The sequence below is a fragment of the Symphalangus syndactylus genome, chromosome 14 (genome assembly GCF_028878055.3).
Source record: "Symphalangus syndactylus isolate Jambi chromosome 14, NHGRI_mSymSyn1-v2.1_pri, whole genome shotgun sequence".
In the NCBI taxonomy this organism is placed as follows: Eukaryota; Metazoa; Chordata; class Mammalia; order Primates; family Hylobatidae; genus Symphalangus; species Symphalangus syndactylus.
Window position 1 is genome coordinate 14,147,622 of NC_072436.2, and position 16,328 is coordinate 14,163,949.

The 16,328-nt window shown below is 47.3% G+C and overlaps 2 protein-coding genes across 3 annotated transcripts in view; one reads left to right on the forward strand and one right to left on the reverse strand.

Annotated features, from left to right (window-relative positions):
- Window positions 1-1,769: 1,769 nt before the first annotated feature.
- On the reverse strand, window positions 1,770-13,662 carry EIF4A3 (eukaryotic translation initiation factor 4A3). Of its 2 annotated transcripts, XM_055240741.2 has the most exons (12): window positions 13,339-13,662; window positions 10,720-10,792; window positions 8,532-8,598; window positions 8,070-8,132; window positions 6,504-6,636; window positions 6,170-6,250; window positions 5,516-5,657; window positions 4,630-4,768; window positions 3,874-3,989; window positions 2,738-2,845; window positions 2,514-2,641; window positions 1,770-2,020 (listed from the first exon to the last, which is right to left on the reverse strand). In XM_055240741.2, the coding sequence occupies exons 1-12, from the start codon at window positions 13,505-13,507 to the stop codon at window positions 2,004-2,006; spliced, it is 1,236 nt and encodes a 411-aa protein (XP_055096716.1). In that variant the 5' UTR covers window positions 13,508-13,662; the 3' UTR covers window positions 1,770-2,003. The 2 variants fall into 2 exon arrangements, with proteins under 2 accessions (XP_055096716.1, XP_055096717.1); XM_055240742.2 differs by lacking the exon at window positions 8,070-8,132 and having other exon boundaries at window positions 13,339-13,598.
- A 35-nt stretch (window positions 13,663-13,697) lies between these two features.
- Window positions 13,698-16,328, forward strand: part of CARD14 (caspase recruitment domain family member 14) — a 66,615-nt gene continuing 63,984 nt past the window's right edge. Inside the window, exon 1 of the mRNA XM_063617312.1 lies at window positions 13,698-13,775. The gene's annotated coding sequence lies outside the window, so the exon portion shown is untranslated. The remainder of the gene's footprint in view (window positions 13,776-16,328) is intronic.

Here is a 16,328-nt window from a genome sequence, read left to right on the forward strand (position 1 = left end):
GCCATCTCCTCCCCAAGGCACCAACGCTGCCTCCTCTGCTGGTAACACCGTGTGCTTATTCATCTAGAATCATTCTTACAGGTAATGGAAGCCTTCAGTTCTCTGGAGTGACTGTGTGGAAACCTGAGCCACTCCTCACCTCTCACACAAGCTTGGCAGCAGCTCCTGATGAGACCAGGTGAGCCTCAGTGAGCTCAGGTGCCTGCAGATATGGACATTAAGGCTTGCACTGGCCAGAGCTGTGGTGGGCGTCACTCCCCACTGCTGCTGAGCAAGTGCCTTGCACACACCTGTATCTGCTTCCTCCTTGCCAGGAACTCATTAAGCTTCCTGGGCCTGTAGCCTCGTGCTCCTCCCGCTCGGCCAGCAGTGCCACCCGGGAGCCTTGTTAAGTGCAGGTTCTCACTCAGCAGGTCAGGGCAGGGCCTGAGCACTTGCATTTCTAACCAACTCCAGATGAAGCAGCTGGTCTACCAGCCACCAGCTGGCTAGCAAGGGACCAGCCACAGTTTCAGTGAAAGGAAGTTCCATTCATAAACTATACCATTTCAGATGGCTTCAAGTAGAATCACCTGATGAAATGTTAAAATATTTCCAAGCTCACCCTAACCCTGAAATCAAGATGATCACCCCAACCAATTTCAGGAAGGGAGGGGCCAGCGTTAACACTTCCATTTCAAATTTAGAGCCTGGTCTGTGGCTCATGTGTGTAATCCCAGCACTTTGAGAGGCTGAGGCGGGAGGACTGCTTGAAGTCAGGAGTTTAAGACCAGCCTGGTCAACAGAGGGAGACCTTGTCTTTAAAAACATTTAAAAAATTAAAAATTGGGCAGCTGTGGTGCTGTGTGCCTATAAAGCTACAGGTAATTAAATATTTGAACAGATAACTTAAATAATACTTTAATAATTTAAATATTTAAACAGATAATTATCTGTTTTATTTTGTGAACACTGTGGTAAGTCATGATCCTGCCACTATACTCCTGCCTGGGCGACCGACAGGGAGATCCTGGCTCTTCAAAAAAAAAAAAAAAATTAGAAAAATGAGGCCAGGCATGGTGGCTCACACCTGTTATCCCAGCACTTTGTAAGGCCAAGATGGGAGAATCACTTAAACCCACGAGTGACAAACCAGCCTAGGCCACAAAGTGAGACCCTGTCTCTACAAAAAATTTAAAAATTAGCCAGGTGTGCTGGCATGCACCTGTAGTCCCAGCGACTCAGGAGGCTGAGGTGAGAGGATCGCTTGAGCCCAGGAGGTTGTGACTGCAATGAGTTGTGATGGTGCCACTGCTCTTCAGCCTGGGCGGCAGAGCAAAACTCATCAACAATAAACTCTCTCCAAAAAAAAAAAAAAAAAAAAAGATTAGAAAAGTGAGTGAAATGGGCTGGGTGCGGTGGCTCACGCCTGTAATCCCAGCATTTTGGGAGGCCGAGGTGGCGGATCACGAGGTCAGATCAAGACCATCCTGGCTAACATGGTGAAACCCCGTCTCTACTGAAAATAAAAAAAAACTTAGCCTGGCATAGTGGCGGGCACCTGTACTCCCAGCTACTTGGGAAGCTGAGGCAGGAGAATGGCATGAACCCGGGAGGTGGAGCTTGCGGTGAGCGGAGATCACACCACTGTGCTCCAGCCTGGGCAACAGAGAGAGACTGTCTCAAAAAAAAAAAAAAAGAAAGAAAAAAGAAAACGAAAAATGAGTGAAATGACCCAAGACTACACAGTAAGTTACTAGAGAAGCTGGTGGCATCTTAGAAATATAGAGTTTATGGGAAAAGTTTTAAATTTTTAATGAAAAAGCCTTAGAACAATGTATTATTTACATGTAAATAAGAAAAGAGAGCAGAATCCCTGTATCCTCTTCGGAGGAAGGGAGACGGGCGGCCATTTATGAGAAGAGAGTCCATATAAACCCCATTAAATAGAAGCTGGATCTAAATACTTCCAAACAGAGTACAGAGCAGGTGAACAGTCTCCACTCTCCCATTGATCTGCTTCTTCAGATCAGATCAGCAACTGAAAGTGAAGAAAGAAACAGATTAAGGAACAATACAAACAAAATGAAAATTTGTAATGTAAATTTAATTAAAACCTCACAACAGACTTCTCAAAACAAAAAACAGGCCAGGCATAGTGGCTCACGCCTGTAATCCCAGCACTTTTTGGGAGGCTGAGGTGGGCAGATCATTTGAGGCTAGGAGTTCGAGGCCAGCCTGGCCAACATGGTGAAACCCCGTCTCAACTAAAAATACAAAAATTAGCTGGCTATGGTGCACATGTCTGTGATCCCAGCTACTCAGGAGGCTGAGGCAGTATGCTTGAACCCAGGAGGCAGAGGTTGCAGTGAGCCGGAATCGCACCACTGCACTCCAGCCTGGGTGACAGAGTGAAACTTCGTCTCAAAAGCAAAAACAAAAAAAACCACAACAACAAAAAAACACTCAAGTGCCCCAAACTAAGAATAGGGAAGTTCCCTCTACAATTACAGTAGAGCTGGACGATTTCCTACCGTTCATAGGCATCTCATCAATCTGAGTGGAATAGTACTGCTCGATATCTCTGAGGATGCGGATGTCGTCATTCTTTACAAAGTTAATGGCCACACCCTTCCGGCCGTATCGACCTGATCTCCCAATTCTTCAGGAATAGAACAATATTACAGTTAGTATATATAGCAATCAAGATTTAGTAAATGTGTCACAGAAGTGAAGCCAATGAGAGCTTGCACCTTACCTGTGTATGTACAATTCTCTGTTATTGGGGAGATCGTAGTTAATGATGAGGGACACCTGAGGGACATCCAACCCCCTGGCCCAGACGTCTGTAGAAATAAGCACTCGGCTGCAAAACAAAGTGTGTTTAAGGCGATTAAATTACTCATACAAGTGTAAGACTGGACTTGCTTCCATTGCTAATTTTAAGGAATCCTGGCTACAAGTCCAAAATATGAGATTCTCCCCTCCCACCAGTCTGCAAACGTGAAGCCTCAGGGACAGCACCAGAAACCCCTGTGCAGAGGGACTGTTGGTGGATTTAGTTACTTCGGTCATGTGCTCCATCAAATTAGAAAAATAGACATCTTTTACTAGACTACCTTTAACTTGTTTAGTCGGTCCTAAACCAATAATTGGGAAAAATATTTTACTTTTGCCTGGCAAAAAATTAAAAACAGTAACTTCAGCTGGGCATGGCAGCTCATGCCTGTAATCCCAGCACTGCCGGAGGCTGAGGCGGATGGATCACCTGAGCTCAGGAGTTCGAGACCAGCCTGACCAAATGGTAAAACCCCGTCTCTACTAAAAATGCAAAAAAAAAAAAAAATTAGCCATTCCAGCTACTCGGGAGGCTGAGGCACGGGAATCACTTGAAATCAGGAAGCAGAGGTTGCAGTGAGCCAAGATTGTTCCCACTGCACTCCGGCGTGGGTAATGAAGTGAGACTGTCTTTAAAAAAAAAAAAAAAAGACACAGCACATTTGTTAAGCTGACCACAAGGTGGGCAAAGAAGGAAGTCTGAATCAAGTTCAAATGAATGAAACCACCCAATCCACGCTTTCTGACCACTGTGGAATTAAACTAATCAAACGACGAACAGAAACCCCTACTTACTGGAAAAGAAGACACACACTTGTAACCAAGGTGACCAACCTGGCTAGTTAAGGCTAGTTACCACCTCGACCTAAGTATTACAGGAGCACAGCGGACCCCTCATTAACTGGAAGGTTTTCTGCTCACCCAGGGCCTCAGCTTTCAGAGCAGGAGCTTGTCATTCCCCCAGGTGTGGGGCCTGCACTTAGGCAGTGCATATGAAGTGCTCAGCACACAGTCTAGCAAACCCTGACCTGCAGAGCCACAGCATAGCGGACCCACCTGGCGCCCGACCGGAACTCCTTCATGATGGACTCCCGTTCTTTCTGGGGCATGTCTCCGTGCATTGAGGACACGGTGAAGTTGGCTTCCCTCATTTTCTCTGTCAGCCAGTCCACCTACAAATCCAATCAGCAGATGCTACTGCAAGCTCGTATACCAAACCAGAGATGTGCATTCCGGACTTTACCCCCATCATTTGCAGAACCAGCATCAATATTCATAAGGTAACTGCTCTTAAAACTCAGAATCTCCTAACTGGATGTACAAACTTTTTCCCAGAAAATGTTGGGGTGCACTCACAAAACCCTCTTACTTCATTTTCTCCATATAATGAATCGATGGGGGAAGGGGCCAGGTGTGCTCATTCTCATCTGAAATTTGAATTCCAATCTTGTTAGAATGTAGCCCAACTCCTTTCCTTTCTCAGGAAAGTGGCCGACAGTTCTCAGGTCTGCCTCCACATTACCATCACGTGGGGATCTAAAACTACTCAGGCCTGGTTTCCACCTTCAACCAACGAAATCTGAATCTTTAGGGGTGGCTGATGTCGCTGTTCTGTAAATAAAGTTTTAATGGTCACAGCCATGTCTGACCATTTGCATATTGTCTACAGCTGCTTTTGCAAGAGACCACACACCCTGAAAGCTTAAAATATGGACAAACTGGCCCTTTACTGAAAAATCTTGATTTAAGTCATTCAGAGACTCAATCTGCAATTTCCCTTCAAGCACAGGGAGGCCATGCAGTGCCTCTTACCTTTCTTTTGGTGTTGCAGAAGATGACCGCCTGAGTGATGGTCAGTGTGTCGTAGAGGTCACACAGAGTGTCAAATTTCCACTCTTCCCTCTCCACTGCCACAAAAAATTGCTTGATGCCTTCCAGAGTCAATTCATCACTGAAGGACAAAGACAAATCCTGTTACATACTCATCCTTCCAGCTAGGACTTGAGGGTGGGCCAAGCCAGGATCCAGGGAGACCCTGGTGGAGAAGGTCACACCATGATATCTGGTGCAGACCCAGCAGCCCCAGCCCTGTCCTCCATCCTGTCACCACTTCCGCCACACAGGCCTCCATTCTGTATCCTACTTAACATTTCACAATGTGCACCACATGGAATATGATTCTAAACAAAACACTGATAAGTAAATAACAGTCACCTAATTTTTAAATTTAGAATTATTGGTTCAAACCACAATGAGTATTATAAAAGATGGGTTGTTTTGTTTTGTTTTGTTTGAGACAGGGTCTTGCTCTGTTGCCCTGGCTGAAGTGCAGTGGCACAATCAAAGCTCACTGCAGCCTCAGCCTCCTGGCCTCAAGCGACCCTCTCACCCCAGCCTCCTGAGTAGCTGGGACTACAGGCATGTGCCGCCCTACCTGGCTAATTTTTTATTATTTGTAGAGATAGGGTCTCCCTGTGTTGCCCAGCCTATTTGGTTTTTCAAAACAGGAATTTTAAAAGAATTTGCATGCTTTAAATTCCATTACACTCAGGCAAGAGGATAGCCTGAGGCCTGGATTTTGACACCAGCTTCAGCAACACAGCCAGACCCTGGCTATAAAAAGTTTTTGAAATTACGACATAAAATCCTTTATAAATGCGGCCCAGTGTTTAGTAAACTTGACAAGAGGGGCTCCTACCGTTTCACCAAGATGCGGATTGGGTCGGTCATGAACTTGTTGGTCATCTCCAGAATCTCGTGTGGCAGCGTGGCACTGATGAGAACCACCTGTGTGGCTGGAGGCAGGTACCTGTATACGTCGTAAATCTGCTCTTTGAAACCTGGGACAGGGAGCAAGACAGGTGAGGGACGTTTAGGGTGGCACACCCAGAAATGGAAGGTGCATACCCAGTGTTCCCACTGGGTTAGAAGCAGAGTGGTGATAAGGTAGGTTTGACAGGAAATCTCATTTTTACAGAACCAGGCCACATCCACGCGTTCTCTCTGTCTGTACTCCCCGCCCACGGGAGTGTTATCTGGGTGAGGGAATCTGGTTTCCCTTTGGTGCTTCTTCAATCTGAAGTGCTCTAGGGATCAAGAAACCTACCCCGAGAGTCCTAGACGCCAAATAAAAAGCAATAGAGAGGCTGGCCTGAGTCACCCACAATGAATAAATACATAAAATCAACGTAGGAATTTTTTGTTCATAATTGCCACCAAGGCACAATTGTTTTTCCACAATGAAAACACTATTCACATTCAGAACAGTCACTGGCTGTTTCAATTTTACACTGTGAAAACTTAAGAACTAAGAATTATGTCAGTAGAAAAGTAATTATTTTGTTACTCATACCTTTATTCAACATTTCATCAGCTTCATCCAAAACCAACATTTTGATAGCACGTGTCCTTAAGCTTCTGCGACGAATCATATCTATAACATGAGATTTTGAAATAAGACAAATCACATCTTGAGATTTTGAAATAATCACACCTGAGGCTCCCAAGAAAGCGCTCATCATTCCAGCTGGTCTCAGCGTTCCAGAGACCTTCCCTCCACCTCCCGAAAGTGACCCAGGTGCAAAAGTCTACCATGAGGCCGACCAAATCGAAAGCTGTCCTGTACCATTTAAGCACTTCTTACAAATACTACTGACAGCATCACTTTTAGCGACAAAAGTGCTTACCAAAAACACGCCCTGGAGTGCCCGCGACAACATGCTGTCCATAATCCAGCTTCCTGATGTCCTCGCCAACATTGGTGCCTCCAATGCAGGCATGGCACTGGACGTTCATGTAGTCACCGAGAGCAAGCAGCCCCTAAATCAAAGCACAGGTTCACGTCCCAGGTGGGAGAGAGAAACATCCATGTTTTCCAAAAAGAAAGATTGTTTTTCCTCCAAGATGATCACCAATTATTATTTATGCCATTATTATCTTGAAACCACAAAATTCTCCTGCTTTTTTCTGACAAAAACAAGTTAATTTTGCTGTTTTTTTTTTGTTGTTTTTTTTTTTTTTTTTTTGAGACAGAGTCTTGCTCTGTGGCCCAGGCTGGAGTGCAGCAGTGCAATCTTAGCTCACTGCAAGTTCCGCCTCCCAGGTTCACGCCATTCTCCTGCCTCAGCTTCCCAAGTAGCTGGGACTACAGGTGCCCGCCACCACGCCAGGCTTATTTTGTTTTTGTATTTTTAGTAGAGACAGGGTTTCACCGTGTTAGCCAGGATGGTCTCGATCTCCTGACCTCGTGATCAGCCCACCTCGGCCTCTCAAAGTGCTGGGATTACAGGCGTGAGCCACCGCGCCCGGCCTGCTGGTTTCTTATTACAAAAGCTATACCATTAACAGAAAAGAATATATAAAATTCATAATCCCATCCACCAAAGAAACCAACATTAACATCTTAATATACATCTTTTTAAACCTACATCTTTATACTACGTAAGTATAAAATGGGTACAGTTTTTTTTTTTTGAGACGGAGTTTCACTCTTCTTGCCCAGGCTAGAGTACAATGGCACAATCTCAGCTCACTGTAACCTCTGCCTCCCAGGTTCAAGTAATTCTCCTGCTCAGCCACCCAAGTAGCTGGGATTACAGGTGCCTGCCACCACGCCCAGCTAATTTTTTGTATTTTTAGTAGAGACAGGGTTTCACTATGTTGACCAGGCTGGTCTCAAACTCCTGACCTCAGGTGATCCACCCACCTTGGCCTAATTTATTTTTTATTTTATTTTTTATTTTTTGAGACGGAGTCTCGCTCTGTCACCCAGGCTGGAGTGCAGTGGCGCGATCTCGGCTCACTGCAAGCTCCACCTCCCGGGTTCACGCCATTCTCCTACCTCAGCCTCTCTGAGTAGCTGGGACTACAGGCGCCCGCCACCACGCCCGGCTAATTTTTTTATATTTTTAGTAGAGATGGGGTTTCACCATGGTCTCGATCTCCTGACCTCGTGATCCGCCTGCCTCGGCCTCCCAAAGTGGGCCTAATTTATTTTTATTAAAATTGATTTTTCGCTGAAAAATCTACCTTTCTAAGGCTGTAAAAAAATACTGAGAGCACACAAGCCACACCAAAAATGACTTAATACAAACCAGCAATTTATATAATGATTCATGGCAAAATGTTAATCAGGAAGAAAATTTTGAGGTATCAGAAAACAGGATTGGATTAAATAAATAAGTCGGTGTTTCACAACTAAATCACAAAAGCAGTACTTGTAAATCGGGCAACGCCATCTTTAGCCACCTCACCTTCTGGATCTGCACAGCTAACTCTCTTGTGGGAGCCAAGATCAAAGCTTGAGTTTCACGAACCTGGTGAAATAATTTATCAGAAAATAGAGAATCCTCAGTATTATCAAGGTGGACTAGTAATTCACACTCAGATCTACATGAGAAATAGTATCTCATATTAATCATACTTCTCATCTCTTACAGGTTAGCAGATATTAATGTCATTTAAATTGCAAATCCAGCAATAACTTAATGTGTCAGGATCCTTGTCTGCAGATAAGAGCTTCCTCTAATTAAATAGAAAATCATGACAGAATATGAGTGCAAATATTAGTGTACAAGTAAGACTGTGTAAAAATTTGCTAAGTCAATACATACTAGAAAATTTTAAATTTTACTTTTTGAACACTGTAGTTACAGAAGAAAAAGCAAGTATTTCCTAGAATTACAGAACAGTTTGTTTTAAGAATGGCAAATTACCTGAATATCCAAACACTGGAGGACTGAGATACTGAAGGTGGCTGTTTTGCCTGTGCCGGACTGAGACCTATTCAAGGAAACAGGAGCAGTGGGATTAGAGGAGGACAGGCCACGCCACAGCTGCACTCCAAGGCCTGGGCTCCAGAGGCACTTAGGTACCTTCTTCCAACAAGCACCCGTACCCAATAACATCTTAACTGCAAGGGGGCGGGACTTGGGCCCAGTGTCACAGCTTGTTAAGTGTCCATGAAGAGAGTAGATATGGCTTCTGCATGGGGGCAATGGAGCCACAGACTCTGTAGCTTCAAGAGGCGTTTCACAGGCGTCAGAAAAAGGAGGACTCCCCTTTATCTAAATACAACCCTTTTCCTTCTAGGATTTTGGACTAACTCCTCCAAAGAAATTTTTGTGTAAATGAGTCTTTTCTGAAATTAGGCAAATGAGGAATAAAGCTATTAAAAGAGGATTTGTGGTGCTAGGAGATATGGCTATATACAAGTTTTCATCCATAGCTCCTAGCTCACAGCTCCCATAGCCCTTGTTACAGTCTTATTAAATTGATGGGTTAGGCCTCAGGAAACAATCTCTCTGACCTTCTGCCCTCCTTTCAGCTGCTCCACAGCAGGGCTCTAATCTTCCCTGCCTTTCAGATTGTGAGTCATAAAGACCCTCATTTCACGGCGTGGTGGCTCAGGCCTGTATTCCCAACACTCCGGGATGCAGAGGCAGGATTGGTTGAAGCCAGGAATTCGAGACCAGCCTGGGCAATACAGCAAGAGACCCCATTTCTCAACAAAACAAAAAACTAACCAGGAATGGAGGCACATTCTGGCAGTCCCAGCTACTTGGGAGGTTGAGGCGGGACGATTCCTTAATCCTTGAAGTGAGAGGCTGCAGTGAGCTATGACTGCACCACTGCATTCCCACCTGGGTGACGAAGTGAGGCCCCATATCTTAACAAAAAAAATGTTTAGGCCAGGCACAGTGGCTCACGCCTGTAATCCCAAGGCTTTGGGAAGCCAAGGCAAGCAGATTGCCAGGAGTTTGAGAGCAGCCTGGGCAACACAACGAAACCCTGTCTCTACAGAAAATACAAAAATTAATTGGGCATGGTGATGTGTGCCTGTAGCCCCAGCTACTTGGGAGGGTGAGGTGGGAGGATTGCTTGAGGCTGCTGTGACCTGTAATCACACAACTGCATTCCAGCCTGGGAGACACAGTAAGACCCTGTCTCGAAAAAAGTAAAAAATTTAAATTTCAAAATTTTTTTTAAAAAAGCATTATGGTATTATCCCAGAAAAGCTCCTGCCCTATTCCCTTGTGGGGGAAAGAATGCTGACCTCATGGAATTTTCCATAAAAACCCAAGAGGCCTGGGTTCAAAGAGCTTCTAGATGGCTGAACACAGACAGTGGAACACAAGGAGGTTCCGGGAGGTGACCACCCACCCCTTGGAGGCTGCATCCCTCCCCCCATATCTGTATCCTCTGTAGTACCCTTTATAATAAACCACTAAATGTGTTTTCCTGAGTTCTTTGAGCTGCTGTTTCAGCAAATTAACCCAACCAAAAGAGGGGATCGTGGGAATCCCAACTTGAAGCTGCTTGGTCAGAAGTTCTAGAGGTCCGAACTTATAACTGGTGTCTGAAAAGAGGGTAGTCGTGGGGACTGAGCCCTCGCCCTGCAGGATATGGCCTATCTCCAGGCAGGTGGTGTGAGAGTTGAAATGGAGGACACGCAGCTGGAAAACCCCCACACCTCTACCCACAGAAGTCTTCTGAGGTCAGGAGTTTGAGACCAGCCTGACCAACACACGGTGAAACCCCGTCTCTACTAAAAATATGAAAATTAGCCGGGCGTGGTGGTGCATGCCTGTAATCCCAGCTACTTGGGAGGGTGAGGCAGGAGAACAGCTTAAAACTGAGAGGCAAAGGTTGCAGTGAGCCGAGATGGCACCACTGCACTCCAGCCTGAGCAACAGGGCGAGACTCCATCTCAAAAAGAAAATGAAAGCTTTCTACAGTAGAGAACACAAATTAAAAAAATTATTAAACTCTGTGGCTAAAGTCAGGGAAAGTGTTGGAACTGAGTGTGTAGAAGCTGAGGGAAACAGTCATCCCAGAGCATCTAACTCCACTGCGCTGTCCAAATTTACATCCAGCCCTGCGCCACACCCCAGGACGACTTACTGTGCGATGACGTCTCTCCCTTTGATGATCTGCTTGATTGCTCGTTGCTGGATTGCTGATGGTTTTTCAAAACCTGCAAATAAAAACAAAAAATTAGCTCTCACCACAATGACAGCATAGAAACCCTGTACTGTGAGCTCCTCAGAGGCAGACATGGTTTGTTTTTTGAACCTGTCCTCCAGCCTAACCCCGTGTTCAACATAGCTAGCTCTCAAAACCCAGGGGCTCAATGAATTGGGCTGAGTGGATTTCTACACTAACATGGGATATTATTTGTAAAGACAAACCTCTATTTTTAAAAAAACCACCAAACTGTAGAATATAGAGACACTAGTTTTGTTTAAAAAAAAAAAAAAAGAATATTCTGGGCATGCAGCATCTGGAGATATAAGTGCCAAAATGTTCCTGGCAGTTACTGCAGTAGAGGGGTGGAAAGAAGCTTACTTTTTACTCTAATTACTTCCTTAGGTTTGACTGGATTACAAACAACCTATACTACTTTTTAAATTAAAAAAAAAAAAAACAGGAAAGTCACTGTAGCCATTGTTCTCTCCTACTAGCTAGCATTAAGTCTGTGTGTTGCTGACAGGTCCACAACTCCATTTAGCCTGCGTGGGTCACACTGCAGGGTGTCCTATGCTGTTCTCCTGTCTGGATGCAGCTCACTAACTACAACACCATCTCTCCTGCAAAGCAACTACTACACCAAAGGGTGAGGCTATTTTGAAGAAGAACCACGTGTTTTTCAAGTAAGTAAATAAAATTGTATGTACAAAAACTCTATGTCAATTATTTTTTGGTAGTCTCTGAAATGTAGCTCTGCTCAGTTCTGGGGCATAGCGAAAAATAACAAACAAAAGAAAATGTAGCACAATTTCCCATCTTAACACAAACGCAAATATAGCAGATGATTTAAACTCTTCATGAAGAGCAAGCACATAGATGGGAAACTAACAACAGTGTCTTAGGGCAGGGACCGCCTGAGTGCCAAGAAACCAGGTGGGGCTGTCAGCCTCACTGTGAGGCTGGCTGAGATGCTTTTTCACCACCCATCCTCAGTAACTTCGCTTCACTTTGTCCAAACTGTTGTGGCATCAAGAACTACAGGATAAGGCCAGGTGGGATGGCTCACACCTGTAATGCCATCTTCGGGAGGCTGAGGCTGGCGGATCACTGAGGTCAGGAGTTCAAGACCAGCCTGGGCAACATTGCAAAATCCCCTCCCTACTAAAAATACAAAAATTAGTAGGACGTGGTGGCCCACGCCTATAATCCCAGCTACTCGGGAGACTGAGACAAAGGAATCGCTTGAGCCCCAGAAGTGGAAGTTGCTGTAAGCCGAGATCATGCCACTACACTCCAGCCTTGGTGACAGCAGGACTGTCAGAAAAGGAAGAAAGAAAAGAAAAGGAAGAGAACTACAGGATAAAAAATGTCCCTGTCCCAAGCATTAAACACAGGCCATTTATCCCAGATGCTGGTCATTCCCATCTATGTGCCCAACCCAACCTCTTCTCCAGGCTCTCTCTCAATTTCCTCAGATCTTTCAAACATGCCAAGAGACAGCTCCTGATTCTGACTGTCTGGAGTGCTGCCTACCTAGCCAAATGTTTGCAGCATCAACCACCGGTTACTCAAAACACTCCAACTCTCCTTCTTCTGTCACTCACGTTCAATCCATCAGCCCATGCTGTCAGCTCCCTGGTACTCCATCTCCACGGCAGCACAATCCTCTCTTCCCTGAACTGGAGCAAAAGCTCCCAACTCTTCTCTTTCCTCTCCTGCCTTGCCTCGCCTCACCTCAAATTCACGACACCCAGAAGAATCTTTAAAACTGTAAATGTGATCGTGTCACATAGCTACTTAAAACCTTCCAGTGGCTTCCCACTAGATTTCTAAATGAAATCCAAATTATTCGTCACCCTACACGTCTTTGCTAGATCTGGCCCCTGACTAGCTCTCCAAAATCCCACCACAGGGGACTTCTTTCAGTTCCTGGAATGCAACTGTGCAGCTGGCTAAGGGCTGCAAGGCCCTGGCACCAGCTGTTCCTTCTGCCCCAACTGCTCTTCCCTCTTCTCATTAACAGTCTCCTTCATCCAGACCTCTGCTCAAATGGCATCCCCTCCTGCGAACCCCCTTACCTCTCTGCTTTACTAATTCTCTCCTCCTTCCCAGTACGACTCTATTCAATTATCCTGCTTCAGGTTCTTCACAGCAACAACCACTGCCTGGGCAACCTGACCGTATGTTGTCCCCCCAAACGAAATTCAAAACCCGTAAAGACGCAAACCCATCTGGTTTACCGCCAAAACCCAAGTACCTAGAAAAGCGAATAGGTAGAAGTCATCTGCTGAATGAACGACGCTGAGGTGCCTTGAAGCGGCTGCAGGCCCCGACGGACCCAGCGCCGAGCTCTGCACAGGGGATACACACCGAAAGCGCCGACACAGCCAGGCGTGAGGGCGAGGACGGGGGTGGGGGTCGCACGTCACTGGCCCCCACGCCTCGACCCTGACCACGACCTCCGGAGCGCAGGGCCGGCCCGGGAGTCACCAGTTGGGCCCTCAGCCCCCGGCTCGCCCCCGACTCGCTCTCGGCTGGCCCCCGCCCGCTCACCGTAAGCGTAGATGCCCCGCAGTAGGTCCTCCCGCAGGCCCATGGTGTCGAATGTGGGGGTCACATCCACCTCCTCGCTGGTCTCGAATTCCACTTTAGTCATGTCTTCCTCTTTGAGCAGCCGCTTTCGCGCCGAGCCCGAGGTCGCCATCGTGGCCGTGGCCGCCATGATTCACAGACCGCGGAAGAGTACAACGCGCGACGAACAGGATCTTGCTGCCGCTGCCGAGAACGGACGCCTTAAGCGTACGAAAGCGTGAGACGTGCTTACGTGCATGCGCGCGACGCGGCCACGCCTCTGGGGGACGGGCACTCTTCGTCACGTGAAAGGAAACTGGGCGTTTGCCGCAGGGAAAAGTAAGGTATTTCTGCTCTCGCGCAATATGCAGTTCCCGCGGGTTCTCGTTGAGGGCGGGGCACCCGGTTCCTTATAAAAGGTACGGAGGGTGTGGGATTTCTAAAGTTGGCGGTGTTTTGTGGGGGTTGTGGCATTTGGCGGACTGGGGTGCTGAGGTTCTTTGAGCGGCGTGAGGACCTGAATCCCCTGGAAACAGGCTGGGGGCCGCGAGGGGCCTCCGCTCCGGGCGGGGTCTCCAGACAGCCCCGCCTGGAATAAAAGTGAGAGCCCCCTCTCTCGGGCCCGCAGTGGGTGCACTGCATCGCGGACCTGTAGTGGAGACGCCCAGCTCGCCGGGGAGATTCGGGTGGAAACCCTCACGGCCGCCGGTGGTGGGCCCCGGCGCGGCGCTGGGCTCGGGCGGGTCTGCGCTGGGGAGGGCCAGGGCCCCTGACGCCGGCGTCCCTCTTTGGGGACGCGCCTGTGTATGTCTTCGCCGTTTGCCTGGTGAGTTGGAGACAGGGTCTCGCCCTGTCGCCCAGGCTGGAGTGCAGTGGTGGGATCAGTGCTCACTGTAGCCTCCGCCTCAGCCTCTGGAGTAGCTGAGACCTCAGGCGCGCGCCACCACGCCCGGCTAATTTTCTAAATTTTTTTGTAGAGACGGGGTTGGGGGAGGGGTGGGGGTTAGGGTTGTCCTGGCTGGTCTTGAACTCCTAGGCCTCAGGTGATCCGCCTGCCTTGGCCTCCCAAAGTGTTGGGATTACAGGCATGAGCCACAGTGCCCGGCAAGCAGCTGTTACAAAGTAAAATACACGCTGAGCCTGCAATTTGCTCTTAATGAAGGCCTCCTGTCGGTAGACGGTGCTAATAATGCGTGTCCTGCAGCAAAGATAACCCAGACGGGATCATTTTTTAATTGCCCAGCAGAACGTTAACTAGTTGCGCATCTTAACCTGTTTTTGTTTGTTCGTTTGTTTTGAGACAGTCTGGCCATGGCGCGATCTCGGTTCACTGCAGCCTCCGCCTCCCGAGCACAGGCGATCCTCCCGCCTCAGCCTCCAGAGTACCTGGGACCACAGGTGCCGCTACTACGCGCAGCCTCTAACCGCTTTCTTATCTGACGCTTTAAGTGCTTCCACGTACCCAGCTCCTCTAATGCCTTTTGAAGCAGCTCCATCATCTTTGAAGGGCAGTTCATGCTGTTGAGAATCATGTTTTTAACTTTGGGAAAATTGTATTTCCACGAGCGCCAGCTCTGTCATTTTTTTTTTTTTTTTTTTTTTTTTTTTTTTTTTTTTTTTTTTTTTTTACGGAGTCTTGCTCTGCCTCCCAGGCTGGAGTGCAGTGCAGTGTCGTGATCTTGGCTCACTGCAGGTTCTGCCGCCCGGGTTCACGCCATTCTCTTGCCTCAGCCTCCCAAATAGCTGGGACTACAGACACGCGCCACCACGCCCAGCTAATTTTTTGTATTTTTAGTATAGACCGGGTTTCACCATGTTGGCCAGGATGGTCTCTATCTCTTGACCTCATGATCCACCCGCCTCGGCTTCCCAAAGTGCTGGGATTACAGGCGTGAGCCACTGCGCCCCGCTATTTTGTGTGTGTGTGTGAGTGTGAGACAGTCTTGCTCTGTTACCCAGGCTGGAGTGCAGTGGTGCAATCTTGGCTCACTGCAACCTCTGCCTCCCGGTTCAAGCGACTCCCCTGCCTCACCCTCCTGAGTAGCTGGGATTACAGGCATGCGCCACCACGCCCAGCTAATTTTTGTATTTTTAGCAGAGATGGGGTTTCCCCATGTTGGTCAGGCTGGTCTTGAACTCCTGACCTCATGATCTGCCCGCCTCGGCCTCCTGAAATGCTGGGATTACAGGCGTGAGCCCGGTCCTGTTCTTTCTTATGGTCACAAATCTGGCTCGCATCGCTGGGCACATCTTTAATCCACGGCTTCTTTCTAGGAGTGCTTGACAGCTCTCCTTTTATGAAGGTTAATTTTAGTTAAACGCAGAGCATCCTGGCCAGGCCCAGTGGCTCACGCCTGTAATCCCAGCGCTTTGGGAGGCCGAGCAGGCAGATCATGAGTTTAGGAGTTCAAGAACAGCCTGGCCAAAATGGTGAAACCCCATCTCTACTAAAAAAAATACAAAAATTAGCTGGCCATGGTGGTGGGTGTCTGTAGTCCCAGCTACTCTGGAGGCTGAGGCAGGAGAATCTCCTGAACCCCGGAGGTGGAGGTTGCAGTGAGCCGAGATTGCACCACTGCACTCCAGCCTGGGTGACAGAGACTCCATCTCAAAAACAAACAGAAAACCAGAGCATCCTTTTATCAAGAAGTCGGTGGATTGCAGTATTTCAAGGGTGAACAAGTAAATGCAGCCTTCTCCAAGAGTGAATCTCATTCTGGCACCAGAATTTATCCATGACAGATAATTGACCTTCTGATAAACATTCCTTGTAAGGATGCTGGTGTTACCCAAAATATTAAATATTTATAAAGCTGAATAAAATGCAAGTTCTGATACTTCCTTACTCTACAAAGGATCATTTAGTGCCTCACATTGTTTGCCAGGCTGTGCTCTAGCGCTTTGTTGTAAAATACGGATTTCAGTGACTAAATGTAGGAGAAGAATGTAAAATACCTTGTTGACTAAAGAAA

What these genes read in the sequence shown, in the direction of transcription:
- EIF4A3 (XM_055240741.2), bottom strand. Translation starts at nt 13,507, where the DNA reads ATGGCGGCCACGGCCACGATGGCGACCTCGGGCTCGGCGCGAAAGCGG. An exon ending in GGGAGAGACGTCATCGCACA is followed by an intron (nt 8,599 to 10,719) that starts GTAAGTCGTCCT and finishes TTCCTTGAATAG; the next exon opens with GTCTCAGTCCGGCACAGGCA. An exon ending in TCTGCAACACCAAAAGAAAG is followed by an intron (nt 3,990 to 4,629) that starts GTAAGAGGCACT and finishes TTGGATTTGTAG; the next exon opens with GTGGACTGGCTGACAGAGAA.